This window comes from Microtus ochrogaster, linkage group LG4, assembly GCF_000317375.1.
Source record: "Microtus ochrogaster isolate Prairie Vole_2 linkage group LG4, MicOch1.0, whole genome shotgun sequence".
In the NCBI taxonomy this organism is placed as follows: Eukaryota; Metazoa; Chordata; class Mammalia; order Rodentia; family Cricetidae; genus Microtus; species Microtus ochrogaster.
Genome location: NC_022030.1, coordinates 17,936,041 through 17,956,854, shown reverse-complemented (window position 1 = coordinate 17,956,854; position 20,814 = coordinate 17,936,041). Strand labels below are relative to the sequence as shown.

The following is a 20,814-nucleotide window of genomic DNA, read 5'->3' as shown; positions in this document are numbered from 1 at the left end:
TGAAAAGAGGACCCGGACTCCCTATTTTATTTAAGGAGCAGGTGTGTGCAAGCTAAAGCAGATAGTTAAAAGATGTTCTATTTTTATCACCAAAAGGACACTACAAAAGTTCTTTAGGCTTAAAATAAACTAAAAAAAAAAAAAAACAAAACAGGCATGACAGTATACATAATCCTAGCACTCAGGAGTCTCAGGCAGGAGGACTGTGAGTTTGAGGCAGCCTGGGCTACATAGAAACTGCCGAGAGAGAGAGAGAGAGAGAGAGAGAGAATAAAATAAACTGAAAATCCACTGGCATGGATTTAAAACAACTTGTTAATGTTCCAATAGCTAATTCAGCCCCTCCATGCCTATTTTGACCTTACTTGACTAGACACTGAAGGCAGAAAGAACAGCACCATGCTGTCCTTAGGAGGGATAGCATAAAGAAACGGTCTTAATAAAAGTTAGACTCTGTTTGAATGAACACAAGTGAGTGGGCTCACTGGTCTAAACATGTGCACATGAACAGTGAAAGAAAACTAGCAACTTTCTTGCATATGGGAGTGGCAGCTATAAAACCGGCCTCAAAAGTTCACCCACTCTATTGCAGTGTTGGTAAACCAGGCAATGCATTCACGTGTTTGTTTTTGGGACAAGGTCTCATGTAGCCAGACTAGCCTGCAAGTTACTATGCAGCTGAGGCTAATCTTGAACTGATCATTCTACCTTCACCTCCAAGTGCTGGAATTACAGGCAAGTACTACCATGCCCGGACTGAGAAGGTATTTAATCTCTCTGAGCCGTGAATGTGCTCTACTTCCTGATCCAGCCAGCTATGAGGAAGAAAGTAGCCTCACACTTCCACCCTACTGAAACCACACTGTTCCCATGCCTTCCCCACCAGGATGGACCATACCTTCAAAATGTGCTCCAAAATAAACTCAACTATGAAATAAATAATGTTGGAGTTAAAAATAAATCATACAAGTTAAAACATAAACCTATCCTATTTCTGTGGCAATCACACTATAGACTCCATATGAATAGATTCTGGTCTCCCATCCTGACTTTGAATTCCACACTGTATCTGATGAAGTTCTTCCCATGAACTCTCCATCTTCATTGTCTGTCTCTGCTTGGTGCTTCATCCACGTTAGCTTTACATTATCAATTCTTAAGAAACTTTCCTAGATGTCTCAGTTGAGAGTAAACTTTGTTCAATAACCCCTCAGTATCTAGTACTTCCCCACCAATTACTTAAGATACATACAAGTTTATGTTCAGAACCTATCACTGAGGAACACATGAAATAACTACCACATCTAGGACACCTAAAACACCAGGCAGGAGATAAGTGTTCACTGAAGTCTCAGTACTGAACCAAATGCTGCCTTCCTAAAAGGGTGAAGGTGCTTGTACACCGATGTCAAAGTACTTATTTAGAAGTCCTCACTCAGTAGGACTAAGCTCAAAAGCATACACTGAATTTTTCTGAGCAAGTTACAAAGAGCTCTTATCATATTCTACTTGTCTGTCAAAACCAATATCCCTCCCAGGGGTGTGGGCAGTCCAATTGCCCAGCTGGTTTTCATTCACACTAGAAACTAGAAACTCCGTTCTAGGCCTCACAAAACGAGAGCTGTGTCTACAAAGCCATAACAACCAACCAATTCACTAAATCCAATGAAATAAGCCAATTCACTGGGGGAACACAAACTGTCAAACTGGTTACTTGGTGCCTTATAGACCAAACAATGCGTGATTCAAACAGTTCACTTTTCAATAGGTTGTCTTGTCATGTGGCAGCTACAGTAAGTGAAAGATTTTCTTTATCACTGTTTTGTCTTTTTATTAAACACAAGAGTAAAAAGCGTATCTGACAGAAGGGTAAACAGCCAATAATATCTAGCCTTTAAACAGTGGTCAACACACCAAATTTCAGCAAACTGAATGAGCCCCAAGGGCACAAGTGTGGAACAAGGCTCTATGGCCTGCTTTTTGGCTTTAAAATAAGAGCTACTGGTCCCGATCTCATCTTTGCAAATGCACAGCCTTGGGAGACAGAGACATGAGCAGCAGCAGCAGCAGCAGCTTTAGACAAAGCTCTATTCACAGCCACCCAAGTGCAATCTTAGAGTTTCAATTTCATTCAGATGAGTGCAGAAGGCTCCCACTGAGGGTGGGCTGCTGAATGGTGCTGTTGGGAAAATGACCCAAGAAGGAGCAAAGGAGCATTGGCTTTACTGTCTGTACTTTCATTAGAAGAGATGAAAGCATCCCTCTCTCTGACTAAGGTACTAATCTAGCAAATTAGGAAGAGTACTGAGTGGGTTTTTTTTCCCCCTTTCCCCTATCACATTGGTACCCAGAGCAGAGCTCTCTTCATTAATGTGGTTGCCAAGGCGAGTACAGAGTAAGCATCTGAATCACTGTGGGTTTAACCTTACACCAAAGAGGAAATGGTGTGGTCAGGAGGCCCACAGCAGCCTCCTCCCTGGTACAATGCCATGTTCCACCTGCTGCAGGGGCATGTCACCTTATGCTATGCTTCAGCCTCATCCCTCTTTCAGGTCTAGCTATCTCCATGGTGAAAACAGCACAAACTTCTGGCCCACAATACTCAGCCCTCTGAGGATCATGTTCCCTTTTACAGAAGGTACCAGAGGAGGGACATCATGTGCTCAAGTCCAAATGAGAAAGCAGGGAATTGGGACCTGACCCTAAGACCTCATTCCCAGGGCCTCAGCAGCTAATATCAACCCACACTCCACCTGGGCCATCATAACATTAGCTCTGCCCACAGGTCTTCCCTGGCAGACAGATGACCTCTTCATAGCCACTGTGTAGCTCTGGCTACCCTACCTGGGTGCTATGGCCTGGGTGAGAAGCGGGGGTGGGGGAGGGATGGGCACTTCCCCACAGTTTGGCCTGCAGGAGGGTCTGAGTTGTTGTCTACTGAAATCCAGAATGCCTTTCCCCTCACTTCAAATAAATGCTGTACTGCTTTGTCATGCCAATAAAAATCAAAGAATAAATCCCCCACGGAGGGTAGCTTGCACTCTCTGCCCTGATGGTATCTTGCTCTTCCAGTAAAACAAGTGTCAGTCTGCATTCCCGATGGCAGCAGTACGAACAGGAGGCCTGCTCTGTGGCAAAGGCTTTCATTTTCTCTGCAGGGATGACAAAGCAGCTCTGCTCATTCCAAAGAACCCCTCTCCAAATCAGGGAAGCACAATGCCAGCTTCTACCCATTCTTCCCTAAGGATACTCCTAAAATGACTGCTGGCATGCCATGGTTCTTAGGCCAGAGGAACCATTTCTGTCTGATTTGGAAAAAGGCGTGGCCTACATAACTCAAGACAGGCTGGAAGCTGGTACTTCTTGCCTGCTGATCCAGCAGCTGGGGACATGTCTGGTCCCCAGCAGGGATACAGCTCAAGACACAGAAACTGTTTCTTCTGAGTAAAGCCTTTGCCACAGTGAGATCTAGAAATCAAGTCTTATTTGACAATTTTTAAAAAATTATTTATTTTGATTGTTTTGAGAAAAGTTCCATGCCGGCCTTAGGTTTGGTAGGATCCTCCTGTCTCTATCTCTTCGATGTTGGGATTATAGATGGGCACCACTGCCCCCACCCCCGATAGGGCTTCTCTGTGTAACAGTACTTGTTGTCCTGACCTCACTCTGCAGACCAGGATTGCCTCTAGCATACTTGGTTTCATGTGGTACTGGGACTGGAACCCAGTGTTTCCCAAAGGCTCAGCACACTCTTTACAACTGAGCTACATCCCCAGTCTGGGATGTTTTCAAAGCATCATTTGCAGTATTAAAAATATTGCCAGAAGTCAGAAAAAGACTTATAATTCAGTGTGCTATTATGCCACCTTCTTAATTCCCAGGTGTGCAAACACCCCCACTAATCAGAAGACTGTCAGCATTCACATAAGCTGTTCCAGCAACAGTTTTTACCAGGAGTGGAGGTGGAAGGAAGCCAAAATGTTCAAAATGCTCAGATTTGGTATCATCAAACAAGAAAACTTGGGGGAAATACAGGGAGGTTGGTTAGCTTTCTAAATAAGAACTATTTTCACTGGGTCTTCTTTCCAAGTTTTGAAGAACAATATCCAAGAGGCAGATATGACCCCAGAGTAGACAGACAAGCTATAGAAAAACTATAAATGCGAAGAATGTAGAGACTCAAAAAAGGGGCCCACAATTCACACAACACGGCTCTGCCCTTTCTGATACTACAGACAAGGCTGCCATGGAAGCCTCGGCCAGCAGTGACTGAGAAGCACTCTGCATGACCAAGAACACAATGGTGTCATGCTCCTCCACCTCCCAGGGCCCTGGGTTACCACAATGGCCTCTATGCTATCTCTCAGTACTCCAGATACTTTTGATATGGTGTGTCTTCTAAGGCATTCATTTCTGGCAACTTCCCCCTCCGAGGTCCTTATTTATAAAGCCTCACAAGTGACTGATCTCTGCTGTTTCTTGGCAGGGAGGAGCGTGAGCACCAACCTGTATATATCCCTGTCAGAGTGACCAAGATGTCACTCTCTGAACAGTTCTAATGGTGAGGGGAGTGGGAGGGTGTGTGTGTGTGTGTGTGTGTGTGTGTGTGTGTGTGTGAGAGAGAGAGAGAGAGAGAGAGAGAGAGAGAGAGAGAGAGAGAGACTTTGTCTCAAAGCCCAGGCCTAAGAGGACAGGGCACTGCCTCTAGCTCTCTGCATTGTAAACACCAAGTTGCAGTCTACAGCAAGAAAAGACATTTTATCTGCTACTGACATGTAAAACACTACCAGTAACTTCTTCCTTCCCTTGTTGGTTCCTGTCCCTGTCATGCCTGTGGTCCCTTCAAGTTCAGAGACTCACTAATGGAAGAAGTGAATGGAGATGAATGAAGGGATGTAAAATCCTATTTTACAAATCCCATGCTGAGATTTTTTTTTTTTTTGCCATTTCATCACATTCACAGATTTGTGTGTGCAGAGAACCATCTACTCACTAATGTAAAATGTAGTACCCTTTTGTGATCATGAGAAAGCACCATTTGAGAGCCTATAGATGATGTATGTTCAGGCCAAAGGGTGCAAATCTGCAGTCTTTAAGGGAGGAAAGACTACCTGTACTGTCACTGGCTTGGCCACTTGTCAAGACAATGAAGAGCTCTACACCACCTGCTCATTTGGGTAATTACTGTTCTAGGCAAAGGCAAGCCCAGGATACCTATCCAAGGTGCTAACTACATTAGAACTGCCAGTAGTAGATATCTAATGCAAAGGTTGGTTCTTACCATAAGGCCAAAGAACAAATGCACTCTCATGCTTATGTGCTCACATCCAGTGTTTTTTTTTTTTAAAACCATGTTGTCCTTGAATAGTTGCTATCATCAATCAAATCTCAACAAGATGCTGTGCAAACCCCTACTGACTCATCCCAAATTGAGTCTTACCTTGGTGTTCCTCCTTAGACTTCGAAGGATATTCCTCCTCCTAGGGTCTTCATCTGTTTCATATGGAATGACAGCATTGTCCCCTTTATAACCTTGGGATGCCTGATCCTCCTCTTTCTTCCGGATGGGTCCCAGCTCGTCATCACTCCCCACACTGAAGCTGGTGCGGTAACTAGCAAACCGCCCCAGCCGGGTGCATCTTGTCCTGTACAGCACAGGCTTAGTCACAGCTGATACCTTGCGGCCTCGCTCTAGAGAACTTGTGTCCATTTCACTATCAGAACCATTGCCACTGCCATTGGACTGGGCTTTGTTGATGTTCCGAATGGTGATGATCTTGCCCTGGGTGCTGTCGTGGGGCACAGAGTAAATGTTTTCTTCCTCATTCCTTGGCTTGACCACAGCATCTATTGGCTCTGCGTAGTCAGAAGGATCGAACCCGTCCTGAGGCAGCCAGGGGCTAGAAGACACAGACTTCCTCTGTCCCTCCCGATGGCCTTGGTCTAGGTAGGACAGATCTTTTGTGATCTCAAAATGGACAGGAGGCTTTGGTTTGACTGGTGGAGGTACTTTGTTGTTCAGTTTACTCTCAAAATTGCTCATTATGAAAGACAGCCCGTCATTTCCCTCCAGCTCCATAGAGAACTTGGAATGGTCTTTGGACAGGGAGGGCAATGTGGCATCTTCCCGAAACAGGTGGTACGATGGAGGCTCCACATCTTCTTCTGAGTCCTGCAAGTTTGAGTTGCAGAGTGGTGACCCAGCCCTGGGGGAATTGAACACTTCTTCAGTGGTGCTGCAAGCCTCAGCAACATTATCGTACATGTGTGTGGCCTCGATTATGTTCTTTTTCTCCACCACATCTTTAAAAAAGGGATGAAAGATCTCAAGTTTATGCTGGGGCTGGCTACAAGGGATGCTTGTGAACCTCCCATCAATTTCTTGTGCAATTTCCTCCCCCTCTGTCAGTTGCTCTCTACTTAAGTCATTGTCCAGGACATCTATAGCGCCATCAGTGAGTGCAACAAGCTGGATGGGGATGATATCCTGCACTTCACAAAGAAAGGCACGCAACATTGCCAAAGAGGCCTTACGTTTGGCTGAATAAAAAACAATGTACCCATGAACCAACCGGCTCTTTCGGATGCTGAACGAGGAATGGTATGAAAGAACAGATAGCTCAATTCGCTTCTTGTGTAGTCCAATTGGAAGTTCAAGTAAAACAGAGTTGCTGCTCCCACAGTGCGAAGATTTACAAGTTTGGGCCTGCAGGACAGGAGAGAGTATGTCATCTGCACTAAAGGGATCACCACACATCAGACACATGACAATTCGGAGGTCCACATCAGCCAAGTCTTTGATACTAGCAGTGGAGCTGACCAGGTTTAAGTTGCGCTTAGAATCCAGTAGTCCCTTCAGAACTTGACTGATCTGCTTCTCATTAATGTTGCGTCCATAACCAATGCCAGCAGAAGCAGGATCAAGAAAGACACACTGTAGTTTGCTAGCGATCTGTTGGCCTTGTTGTATTAAACTGTGCAGAGTTTCTCCACTTGTGTCCCCTCTCTTGTTAACTAAAATTAAGGTCAAGGGGAGGTGAACTAAGTGATTATCCCGCCTGCCCAGTGTGGACTCTCTGCTCTTCTCTATACTCTCTACCACATAGGACAAAGACTCCTTTGAATTGTAAAGGCAGAGGCAGCCATGGGGTTGGAAGGTTGGTGTCTGGAAAGAGTTCACAGGGAGCCTGACATTCCCCTCTATTGGCCTCAGGGAAAGCTCATACATTTTACCATCTATCACATATTTGTCATCATTTGTACAAAGAGCTCGAATTTCATTGGCTAATTCTCGGGCAAGGCCATCTTTGCCTAAGATAACCAAATTGATTCTATCAATGTTGGGGTCAGACAGAGAGTTCTTCTGATTCCGATCAGACGGTCGGATAAAGCGAGAACTAATCAAGTGTTCAATCTTAGCATCCACACAAGCTGGGCAGCTTGGGCATGTCTCCTTTGTGGGGTGGTACACAAAATGAATGTGCTTCAGAATGAGAGCATCACGTTCTGCTTGGAGCTTCTGCAATGCTTTAAATCGCTGTTCTTCTCCCAAAACATCCTGGATGACACCCATCTTTTCCTTGCTGGGTTTGGCATCTAGTTCCAGCTCATAAAACAATTCTGAGTACTCCAAAAGCAACTCCTGGAACTCTTCCTTTGCTCGGTCTATAATCTGTTTTTGGTGCTTGCCATAGATGTCCATATACACAGATTCTTCCAGCCACTGGTAAAAGTCTTCATTCATAATAAAACTACGAGCCTCTTCCCAAGGTTTCCCAGGAGTAATGAAAGGAGAGGTCTCCAAGTTTTCTTTGAATGACTTTCGCATCTCAGCTCTCTTCCTCTCATTCCTCAGCTTCTCCAAGTGGGTCTCATACAGCTGTTCAGCAGGGACTGTATCCATCAAGTCAAAGGGAATCCGCTCATTTTCCATGTTATCAATGTGGCTGGTGGCATCCCATGGTGTCTCTTCAAGCACAACAAACCACTTTAAGAACTCTGGCTTGGTCTCTAAGAGTTTTTTGGCTTTAATGCAGCTCAGGTGGTCTATTTCATCTAGATTAGGTATGAGGGCTTCAAAAGCCAATGGCAGGGCTGCCAGGTAAAGCTTTCTCCGGCGCTCAATATGCTCGTGCTTGAGGCGGTGGATGTGCTGCAGGAAGAGCTTCTTGGCCTTCTGTGTCCCTTCCAGGTACACATAGTCCTGGTACTCAGGGGATGCCTGCATCTTTCGGCTAACATTCAGCCAGTTCTCGTTGTGATTTTTCACAATGCGGCTCACCAACCACTCATACTTGTCCTTTGCTGTAGCTATTTGCTGACTCTGCTGCTTGAGAGCTTCAAAGTAAGGAATGATTTTTGTCTTTCCTCGACTCTTATCAATGAGCTGCACTAAAGTACTGAAAGCCAAGTCCACATTCACATTGGATCTTGCTGAGGTCTCTACAACCTGGAGGTTCTTTTTGCTTAAGGCAAAAGTATGTGCATCTCTAATGTACCGCTCAACACCCTCATCACACTTAGTCAGGACTACCACTATGGGCTTTTTAGTTTTTGCAAGTTGATTATAGAGATTGGAGACAAACTTCAGCTGGTCATCGAAGTTCCTGTTCATGCCCCTGCTAACATCGATGCCCAGAAGGAAACCGTCAACCAGCAGCTTTCCATCTGGCATCTGTTTCTGCTCAAAGTCCTGCTCCAACCCCAGCTGGTCAGTGCAAAAATACATGAGTTTTTCAGCTGATGCGAGCTTGGTGGCTGCAGCTCTCTTGATGTATGGCTGCAGTGCCGTGCTTCGATGAGGTTGAAAAGTCTGATCGTCAATGAACTCAGTCTGCTCCACAATGTGCATCTTACATTCCACACAGTCCTCCAGGGAGCGGCTAACTTCTCCCCAGTAGAGAAAGTGGTCATTATTAACAACCCGTCCACCAAAGTCACTGGTACTGAGGACAGAAGTGTGGTCCAGGTGAAAATCATCTGCACTTGGGCGCACGAAGCGGTTACACAGACAAGACTTTCCAATGCCACACTGGCCTTTCTCCTTCTCAGTCCCAGACAGTCCCACCACGCTGATGTTGTAGGTGGGGATTCGAACATCTTGCTTTCTTGCCATCATCATCTTCGAAACATCCTGCCACAATCAACTACTTCCGAGATCAGATTAGTGTTCTGCAGTAGAGTAAGAGGGCTTCTCAGCAGTGCTAGGGGAGGCCGGCTGCCAAAGCAGCACAAGTGTCAGGTCCCATAGTGTTCTAAACCAGTATGATGTCAGTTCTTACTACTTCTCATCGCCAAATAGTCAACATGTCTGCCTAGATGGAGGGGGTAAAAGAAAAAAAAAACACATCAATATCCAAACTCTACTTTAACTACTGAATTATAATAAATTATAGATAAAAGTTTTTGTTTCTTTCCTTATTTATTTATTTATTTATTTAGCCTTTTATTGAGACAGGGTTCCTCTGTGTAAAAGCCCTAGCTGTCCTGGAACTAGCTCTGTAAACCTGTCTGGCCTGAACTCACAGAGATCCATCTGCCTCTGTATCCTGAGACAATAGAAGTATTTTTTTAATCCAACAAATATTTAGTAAACCAATGAATGTCTTTAGTAAGTCTTATATTTGGTGAGTGATTAAGGCTGACATCAGAGTTATTGAGATGGTTCAGAGGGTAAAAAAAGGGACATTTTACAAGGGCAACGATGTCATCCTGAAGGGGCTCCTATGAGTAAGGTCTAGGTTAATCTATGAACCAAAGAAATTGTACAGTAATAAATTACAACTCACTACAAAAACATGAACTAAAGCCATACAGTTGGATCAGATGAGAACTATGATGGAAGGTAAAATGTAGGGAAATCTTGAGGGGCAGGATGTTGACAGATAATTCAAATGTCTCCTAAAACTGCCTATTAATTATCAGGAAAAGCTCTCAATAGTAATTATAGTAAAGAAAACAGACAACACCTTTAAGGAGGTAATCAAAATTCACATCACCAGTCTGGTACAGAAGCACTTTGGAGACAGAGGCAGGAGAAGCAGTTCAGGAGTAGCCTGAGCAGAGAAGGAAGGGGAAGGATAGATGAGAATGGAGGAAGGAAAGAGCAAAGCTTCCTGGAAGACTCACAATATTGCTTTCAAAATTTACTACAAAGCTACAACAATCAAAACAGTCCTGCAGTGACATAAAGACATAGATCCAATGAAAAAGAAACAGAAAACTCATATATATATAATCACCAAATGACTTTTTTTGGAGGGGAGGGGTTATGGTTTGAGACAGGGTCCCACTTATGTAGCCCTGAAATTCACAATGTAAATCAGGCTGGACTTAAACTCACAGAGATCCATCTGTTTCTGCCACCATGCCTACCTGGCTAACTGACTTTTGACAAGGCTGTTGAGCCCATTCATTGGGAGAAAGGATAGACTTTGAAAGCTGGTGCTGAGGAAAGTGGATCTTCACACAGGAAAGGACAGAGGTAGGTCTTTATCTACATATCATATACAGAAGCTAACATTAGAGCTGGGGATGTGACTCAGATGTAAGAATGTTTATCTAGCATGTGATAGGCACTTCAATTAAACAACAACAACAATAACAATAACATCAACAAAAACCCCAACTCTAGTAGTGTGTGGTGGAGCACACTTTTAATCCCTTAAGCATTTAGAGGCATACAAATCTCTCTGAATCCAAGGTCAGGTTGGTACACATAGTGAATTTTAGGGTATTCAAGACTACACAGAAGACTCAAAAAACAAACAAAAAACACCACCAACCAAGCAAACAAACAAAAACTCTAAATGGATCAAAAACCTAAAACTACAAAATGTAGAAGAAAACCTAGGGCAAAAGACTCCCATGAGCAATGGTGGGTAGCGCAGAGATGAGAGATAGCTACCAAGCCTATCAAAGGAGATGTAACCCCATTAAGCAGATACTTTGACTGTACACACATATTGTTGCATGCATGCACACAAACACATCTATACGTGCACATACACAATACATACACTCAATTCTGAAGACAATTTATAACAGTAGACTGTTTCTATTTTAAGAGTTGTCAGAACAAGGAGGTGCAATGCTGGTTGCCATGGCTGAGAGAAGGAGTGAACAGGGACCCTGCATTCACACAAAGAATGAAGTCACAGGGATGGGCGGTGGTAGTGGTAAAATATTATTAACAGTTTTAACACTTATGAACTATGTACTAAAATTGGCTAATTTTTTGTTATATGTCTTTTACACATTAAAATTAATCGGGGTGAGGGATGTAGATCAGTGATAGAACACTTGAGTAGAAAAGATAAATCAGAAAAAAAATCAATACAAGTGTTTATGAAGTGGACGGCTATACTAAGATAAAGTATCCCTACTTTTAAAGTATTTTTTGGGGGGAAGAGCCAAAATGAATGTAAATGTTCAGGAAAAAAATCTCTTTGTGAAAGAGTAAGAATGCCAAGGAGGGACTAGGGCTGTGACTTTCATGCTTGCCTAGCATGAAAGAAACCCTGGGCTTGATCCTCACCCCATATAAACTGGAAGTAGTAGTGCCTGACTGAAATCCTAACACTTGAGGGGTGCAGGCAGAAGATCTGGCTATGCAAGGTCATAGGCAAAGCCAGTTTCAGATCAACATGGGTCATATGAGAACCTTTCTAAACAAAACCACTGCGGACAAAATGTTAATAGATAAATCGGGATTAAAGTATGTGTGCTGGCTAGTTTTAGGTCAACTTGACACAAGTTAAGAATTATCCAAAAGGAGGAAACTTCAATTGAAAAAAAAATGTCTCCATAAGATTTGGCTGTAAGTCCTTTTTTAAATTAGTGATTGATGGGGGAGGGCCCAGCTCATTGTCGGTGGTGGCATTCCTGGGCTGGTGGTTCTGAACTTTTCAATAAAGCAGTTGAACAAGCCATGATGAACAAGCCAGTAACAGCACTTCTCCAAGGCCTCTGCATCAGCTTCCTGCCCAGTGAATTATTGCCCTCACTGCTTTTGATAATCAACTGTTAAATGGAATGGTGTGAGTAAAATAAACCCTTTCCTCCACTAGTTGCTTTTGGTCACGGTGTTTCATCACAGCAATAACATGAAATTCTTTTGTGTTGTTCTTACTGTTATCAATGACAAATTCTCAAGAGTGTAAATATGCATGGGTTCCTCTCATAAAAAGCCCTATAGTTTTCAAGTTCGCTGCTGTTTTCTCCATCTGCAATTCTTACAGAGGAATGAGTACTACAGTGATTATAAAGGATATGCAAGGCCCTTGAAAACTAGCCTTCTAGACTTAATGTAGCCTTTCCCCTCTTCCCTGTGGTTGTCCTGGAACTCTGTAGACCAGGCTGCCCTTAAACTCAAGAGATCCACCTGCCTCTGCCTCCAGAGTCTGGGATTGAAGGCGTGCGCCACCCTCATGTGGCTAATGCAGTCTTTCACTGGCCAGGACAGGAAGTGGCAAGTGTGGGGCAGAGGAGAGGCACTATAAGGGATCCAAAATTTTAACAATTTCAGTCATTAGCAAGCTATTATGGTATCACAAAGTCTTCAGTAACCTTTCAGCTGAAGTAAATAAAACGAACTGCCCTTGGCTACCTCTGTACACATAGGCCTTTGACACCTACTATTCTGTGGCATGGACATTTACTTGCACACTAAGGTGTGACTGTGTGACTGCCAAGTCTGTAGCCAAGCAAACAGTCTCCTGAGAGCAAACAGGCCAATTTTTTTTGAATCTCATTTACATCTAGTAGGAAGCTGGCATTGCTATAAACTTCATGCTTTTGTGTGCCTCGCAGAAATGTCAAGAAATATCTTTAAACGTTTTTAAAGATTTTTATTTTATGAGTATAAGTGTTTTGTCTACATGCATGTATGTACAACTTGTGCATACCTGACGCCCATGGAGGTCAGAAGAGGATTCCCCCAGAAATGGAGTTATGGATGTTTGTGAGCCACCATGCGGGTGTTGAGGAGAAAAAAAAAACTCAGGTTCTCTGCGAGAGCAACAAATATTCTTAACTGTTGAGCTATCTCTCTTGACCGGTGGTTCTTAACCTGTTGGTCATGACCCTTTGCGGCGAGAGGTCGAATGACCCTTTCACTGGGGTCACAGGTCTCAAACTTACCTATCTTGAAACGTACTTAGTAACAGCATCCTCCTTGGAGTGACCAACTGCATGGAACTGGCAATCTGTGACTCAGCTCTCTGTACAGTGGGTCCAATAACATCCCTTTCCAGAAACCCCAGGGAACAACAATAAAACAACAAAAACACTGGCTCAAATTTGAAGCAAAAATGCATCACTTGTTCAGTCTTTGCTTAGTTATAATTTTTAAATGGCAGGATGGTCTTAGCTGCAGAAAGCTGGAATGTATAGAACAGTCAACTCTGAAGAGGATAGCTACTAATATGTATGCAGTTTTGCTGCTGTTTTGAGACAGGGACTCATTAGTAACTGAGGCGGGCCTTGAACTCTAACTCCTGCTCAGCCTTCTGGGCACATTAGGATTTCAGGCAGGTATGTGCCACCATGTCTAAATATAACTTATAATTTAAACTCCAAATTATGTTCACAAGCAAAAACGTTACCAAAACTTAAAAATCAGGTGGCATGGAAGTAGTTAATTTTCGAACACCTGATAACTTCTACTTGTTAGGAACCTAATAAGTTCCTTGGTGTAACTGCACTTTCAGCTTTGATGTCTGAATAATGTGGTTTTACTAGTTCCTCAATTGGACTGAATTACACAGTAAACAAAGCTGGTTATAAATCTAAGGATGTCTCAAACACTTAGTTTAGAGGAAATAACTTTAAGTGCCTGCCCACATACACGTTCAACTTTTCAAAGAGGTAGCTAAAAAAAATTAGAGCCACTAAACTTAGGGATCAAAAGACCATAAAAAGAGAAGAGAGAACAAGGAAGGCGTGTCCAAGACTTCACAATGTTCAATGTCCTCAAACTTATATCTGGTGAGAAACAACTATTTTTTCCTTTAAGAGACAAGGTTGCTCTACTCCCTTTGTATACCAGGCTGGCCTCGAACTCACAGGATCTACTTGCCTCTGTCTCAGAGTGCTGGGATTAAAAGCGTGCACCACCAAACCTGGCTGAAAAACAATTCTTAATGAGAAACTAAGTAACAAAATATGCATTCCAGTGATTTTCCAGTACTAGTCCTTTCAGAAGTTGAGAGTGAAAACAGGAAAAACACATCTTTAAAACTAACCCCGGGGCTGGAGAGATGACTCTGTGGTTAAAACTACCTTTTGCTTTTGCAGAGTACCAGAGTTAGATTCTCAGTGCCCACATGGTGGCTTACAACCATCAGTAACTCCCTAGCATTCATATGGTGAACATTCATACACATAAACTAACTCTAAAAAAAAAATAAGTAAAATGAACCCAAGCTGCTGTAGGTTCCTGGCCACCCTTAGTCATATAACTTGTCTCAAAAAAAATATAAAAACAAATCAACAGAAAAAAATCTATTAAAAGGTTAAAAAATAGTAAATCCTTGGATTACTGAATTCTGTGGAAATACTGATACTAGGAAAACCAACAAAACACAGAGCCTAAAAGCTCAACATTTAGTGCTAGGAGTCAAGGTGAAGAGGAGGTCAGGGGCTGTGCCTGAAGGTGTATTCTCTGACAAAACACCTACACACACCACTCACAGTAACACATGTTCCTGAGCTCTAGTCTAGAATGACCCAAATGACATAGAATTCTTTTTTTTAAAAAACATTTCCCATTATTTTATTTATTTATTTACTTATTTATTTATTTATTTATTATGTATACAATATTCTGTCTGTGTGTATGTCTGCAGGCCAGAAGAGGGCACCAGACCTCATTACAGATGGTTGTGAGCCACCATGTGGTTGCCGGGAATTGAACTCAGGACCTTTGGAAGAGCAGGCAATGCTCTTAACCACTGAGCCATCTCTCCAGCCCCCTGACATAGAATTCTTACCTCTATCCATAATTAAAACTACAGTGTCTAAATATGAAACTATGCAACAACCCCCAAATGGCACCAATTATAGCTAGAAAAAAAGTTCCATGGGCCACTACTCTTGAAAAGCACAGCACTTAGTACTGTCATTTTCCTTCATCCCAGCTGGGAAAAGAATGGAGCCATGTAAGCATCACAACAGAAAGGCATCTCCTAACCCCCTCTTCAATCTCAGTTTCTGGGTGTGTTTCAGGTGTCAATCACCATCAGCCAGTAAAATGTCTGTTACTCAGCTTCAGAGAAACAAGCAAGAGCAGATTCCCTGTCCCTTATAGGAAAATAAAGCAGGGAGCACAAACCAGGTGTCACAGTGCACATCTAGAACTCCAGCACTCGGGAGAGTAAGCAAAAACACAAGTTTAAGACTTACTTGGACAACTCAGACCCTGACTCCAAAAGATAAAAAACAAACAAAGCAAAACACATTGGGGCTGTAGCTCAGTGCTAGAATATTTGCATAGTATGAGAGACCATGGGTTCAATCCTTAACACCATTAAAACAACAACAGAGTAGCAGTAACCTCAGTCCTCAGGAGGAAGAGGTCAGAACTGGTGTTCAAGACCCAGGCTGGGGTATTGGCGTAAGAACAGACAAGAGGACCAATGGAATTGAATAGAAGACCCGGATATCAATCCACACATCTTCGAACACCTGATCTTTGATAAAGAAGCAAAAAATATTAAATGGAAAAAAGAAAACATATTCAACAAGTGGTGCTGGCATAAAAATAGACCCATATCTATCACCATGCACAAAACTCAAGTCCAAATGGATCAAAGACCTCAACATAAAGCCAGCCACACTGAACCTTATAGAAGAGGAGAAAGTGGGAAGTACACTTGAACGCATTGGTACAGGGAACCTCTTCCTAAATATAACCCCAGCAGCACAGACACTGAGAGAAACAATTAATAATTGGGACCTACTCCTGAAACTGAAAAGCTTCTGTAAAGCAAAGAGACACAGTCAACAAGACAAAACGACAGCCTACAGAATGGGAAAAGATCTTCACTAACCCCACATCAGACAGAGGTCTGATCTCCAAAATGTACAAAGAACTCAAGAAATTGGCCATCAAAAGATCAATCACATAATCCAGTAAAAAAAAAAAAAAAAAGGAATACAGACCTAAACAGAGAACTTTCCACAGAGGAATCTAAGAAGGCTGAAAGACACTTAAGGAAATGTTCAAATTAAGGAAATGATGCCTTTCTCCCTTTGATGTTATTGTATTTATTTTTGTTATTTTATTTTTTTGAGACAGAGTCTCAAATTAGCTTCAAACTGACAATGTAGCTGAGGATGACCTTAAGTCACTCTATAGAGTTACCGGGATTACAAGCATATACCACCTCAGCCAATGGATGGGGTGCTAATCAAGGGCTTCATGTATACTAGGTAAGCAAGCAACTGAGCCTTATCGTCAGTCCCATATTCTGTTGGTAATATTGCCACCTAAACTCTTTTTAGAAGAAGTTTGAACATGGCAATTATAATTTTACCTTTCAGCCCAGTAAGAGCTGAACTAAAAGTATCTGGGTGTGTTGTGTGGAAAACCATAGGTTTGCAAAGAAAGCAATACAGGCTATGGATCTGACCCCTCCCTTCTGTGGAAGGAAAAGGTTCTTACAGCTAGGGAATCTAACTATATACATACATACATACATAATACAGCACACACACATACGCATGCACGCACCTCTAAAATATGTCCTCTAGATTTTAAGAAAGACTGAATTAAGTGTTACCTCTCTAGTCATGAACGTTGGGCACGTGTACTCTTAGTCATGCTACAGCAGACTCCAGAAAGTTTAGGAAGCCTGCAAAGCATCAGGAATCGCCAAGTATTCGATAAAAAACTGGAAACTCATGTCTGTTTTGAAAATACTCTGGCCTAAAGTTAGATTTTCAAAAAGTAGCCATGAATGATTCTAATTTTCTGTTAGATTAACCTTCTGCTAAGATTCTGCTCTGTGTATTTGCCAACAGCCCCTCTACACTCGTATTCCTGAGTCCTGGTGAAAGTACCCTGAATTCCAGGGTTGGGGACAGAACTACGATGATGTTCTTACCAGTCCACATTCAGTACAACATGTCTTTTTACCACCCTCAACACAATTCTCAAGTTTTGAGGGTAGCCAAACTCTACAAACTGGTCCTAAAGCAACAACATTTCTAAGCCAAATTATTCAGAGGACAGAATCAGATTCCCATGATCAATGAAGGGAGCTGTTTCAGCAAAAGTACTTCCTTAAACTTTATCCTCAGCAGCTGCAACCAGGCAGCTTCAGAATTCTAGCCAGCCTATCTCATGAAAGTATAAGGCGAAAATAAACAAAGACAAATCAGAACCTGAGGAACTGCTCTTCCTGATTTACAGGATCTCTCTGGGTTACCTGCCTGTTATGTTGTAAAATATGTATCTGATTTTGTTCCTGTCTTCTGGCTTATTACTAAAACCTTTAAAATCTTCACAGAAACAAATGTTATTTTGCATGATGATGACTTTAGAAGGGAAGCAGTTCACAGGGAAAACCAGGGCAGGATTAGACTGAGATCTGTATTTCCAGCCTCTACAGAGCTGAACACAGTCAATAATCTAATTAATCACGCCTATCTTCAGAAGCTCCATAAAACCAAAGGAGAGGGCTCAGCCAGCTTCATACAACTGACAACATCGAAGTTTAAGGAGGTTAGATGCATGGCCACTCTATAATATCCCTTCCAACTTACCCTGCCCTCTCCATCTCATCCTTTATAACATCAACAGTGTGCTGCTTTGTGGACCACTCTGGTAAAATTAAACCAAAACAAAAGGGCCATGGGAAGACTGGTGTACAGAGTATGAGTAAAATAAAATACTAGGACTTTCATGGGAAGCAAGGAAGACTCTTAATTGACTAAGCCCTAAACCTGAGACGTGACATTATCCCTGGGTATACAATATTAGGGCTGCATCTAATCTGAAAGACCTGCTGGTGTCTGCTGCGGAACAGACTGCTTGCTTGATGGGTAGGTGGGGATGGGGGTGATCTTCTACATTTCTGATGTTAAAATTGTATAGTGAGAAAAAAAACAGAGTTTATATTTATTCCTGTTTTCTCAGAATTGGTGTCATAACAGGGATTTGCTGAGCCGGATGTGGAGGCACATGCCAGTTCTTGTACAGTGGACACAGAAGGGTCAAGAGTTCAAGGTCATCTTGGGCTACATATTGGGGCCAATTCTGCTACATCCTGTCTCAAAAACCAGAAAGAGAGTATTTCCCCTCAGAGCTCTTTTCACTCTCAGGAGTTTATTTTCCCCATTTGCCCTAATAAAGATGTTTGTTCTGCTTTTTAAGGGGGGGGGGCAGGGATGTTGAAGAGATTGTCTCAGTGATTTAGAGTGCTTGTTGCTCTTGCAGAGGACCCAAGTTGGATTCCTAGCATCCACATGGTGGCTCACAACCACCCCTAACTCCAGTTCTAGGGAATCTGATGAACTCTTCTGACTTCTGCAGGTATATCATGCCCATGATGTGTGTGGGGTGGGTGTGTGTGTGTGTGTGTGTGTGTGTGTGTGTGTGTGTGTGTGTGTGTGTGTGTAGGCCAAAATACTCATCAAAATACTTATACACAGAAAAAAGGTCTTTAAAAAAAGGCAGACAGGTGCTGGACAGTGGCAGGGCACACCTTTAATCTCAGCACTTGGGAGGCAAAGACAGGTGGGTCTCTGAGTTTGAGGCCAACCTGGTCTAAGGAGCAAATTCCAGGACAGGCTAAACACAGAGAAACTCTGTTTCTAAAAAGAAGACAAACGACAACAGAGAGAGAAAGAGACTTCCTAGGATAATGCTGGTTCACAGAAATATGGACCGGGAAAGAAAATCAAGGGTAGGAGGTGAGGAAATTGGATTCCTGGGTGGCCACTGTGATCTTGGAAGACATGGAGTCAGATGTGTTCACTGTGCTCAGTTACTGAAGGTAAAAGTTAGCAAAATTATCAGACACATGTTTGAACTACCAGAAAGCTGGTCTGCTGGTTGTATAAGAAAACACAGCGGCATACAAGTTTAATCCCAGGACCCAGAAGGTTGCAGATCAGTCTGGTTCACTGACTGAAGCTATCCCTGTACTGAAAGGCATAATTTGAGAATCCAAGACATCTAGGTTAGTCACTCCTTGGGTAGGTGTAGAGGAGTCCTTAGGAACAAGAGGCACTCTTCTCCCTAAGGCTGACTCTAAGGAATTTCGAGTTCTAGTAATGCTTAGACAGTGTCCTATAACTATTACAATAGTCCCAGAAGCTGAAGGATACACTATCATCTATCCACTTGGGAGAATGCTGCTCCTAAGAAAGTGGAGCTGGGAGAATGACACAAAGTACTGAGCAGTATGTGTCTGGGTCTATATGGACACATGTGCAAAGATCAAAAGAGTTTATTTCCATATTCTCAGACTTATGGCAAGGAAAACAAAGACCAGTATTTAGGATACACTGTACAAGCATTAAACACAAAAGGCAACATAAAACCTAAGCAAGTCCAAACTTAAAAGCATTTCAATAAACCACACATGACACAGCCTATCTAGCCACTGACACAGTGCATTTGGGTATCCTTACCAAATTAAAAAAAAAAATGAAACAAGTGAGCCTTATCCTTACCTTAAGATCGATTTTACTCAGATTGTGAAATAGAAAATAAAACCTATAAAATTATTTTGTATTACATTTTTCCTGGTTGGGGGACATGTATATTATGATGCATATGTGTCATTGAGAAGACAACTTGTGGGAGTTCCCTACTATCATGTGGACTTCAGGCATCAAAGTCAGGTCATCAAGCTTGGTGGCAAGCACCTTTAGCCACATCCTGTCAGCCCTCACCATTTGCTTTAAAACACTTATATTCTAGTGTGTGTGTGTACCCAGAAATAATTTTAGAAGAGGTCATAAATTCAAGTGGTGATATGGAGGAGCTGGAAATGGGAGGGAGGGGAGCAGAAATGATGCAAATACAGTATACTCATTGTTAGAAATTCTCAAATAAGTAAAAAATAAGAGTAAAGATGAATACAAGATGGTGTGAATCTGCAATCCTATGGTGAGATGGGACATGGATATTAGAATCATGCAGAAGTTCAGTGGCCAGGTAGCCTGGAATATACAGCATGGAAGCAAACAAAAGAGATCCCGCCTCAGCAAGTGAGAGAAATGGCTGCCAAAACTTGTTCTCGTGGGCTGGAGAGAGAGTTTAGCCATTAAAGTCTAACTTTCATAATCAAGAAAGTTTTTGTCTGACCTCCACATGAGCACCATGGTACACGCACAGCTCCCATTCCCCTTTAGTCTCTATCTCATACACACATGCACAATAAGAAAAACTGTGATTCCTCATAGATTTGTTCAGCATCATTTTTAATACATCTCTAAAAGTGACTCTAATATGCAATGAAGCTTGGAAATCACTGCGGTTGCCATTTCTAAATAAAATGCTATATCTGTGCTTTAGCTGCGGTCTACAGTGCTTTAATACAAAGGGAATACTATGGATGAAGTACTTGAACTGAGCTGGAGAAATGCTTTGGATCTGTTCCTTGCCCCATGAAGGCATAGGATACCAACACTGTTTCTAAAAACAAGCAAACACGTATTAACAAAAAAAAAAAAAAAAAAAAAACCACATAATCTTGCAATTTTTTTTGTTTGAAAATTTCTTAGCACTTGGGAGGCAGCAGCAAGATGATGTCTGTGAGTTCAAGATGCAAGATGCGGTCAAGACTAGCTCGATCTATACAG

At 42.4% G+C, this 20,814-nt stretch overlaps 1 protein-coding gene across 1 annotated transcript in view; it reads right to left on the bottom strand.

The window, feature by feature from the left end:
* Arhgap35 (Rho GTPase activating protein 35) overlaps positions 1-20,814 on the bottom strand; it is a 112,607-nt gene that overhangs the window by 54,697 nt on the left and 37,096 nt on the right. The window contains exon 2 of the mRNA XM_005361050.3: positions 5,441-9,314. Coding sequence (XP_005361107.1) covers positions 5,441-9,121 — 3,681 coding nt within the window. The 5' untranslated portion in view covers positions 9,122-9,314. The remainder of the gene's footprint in view (positions 1-5,440; positions 9,315-20,814) is intronic.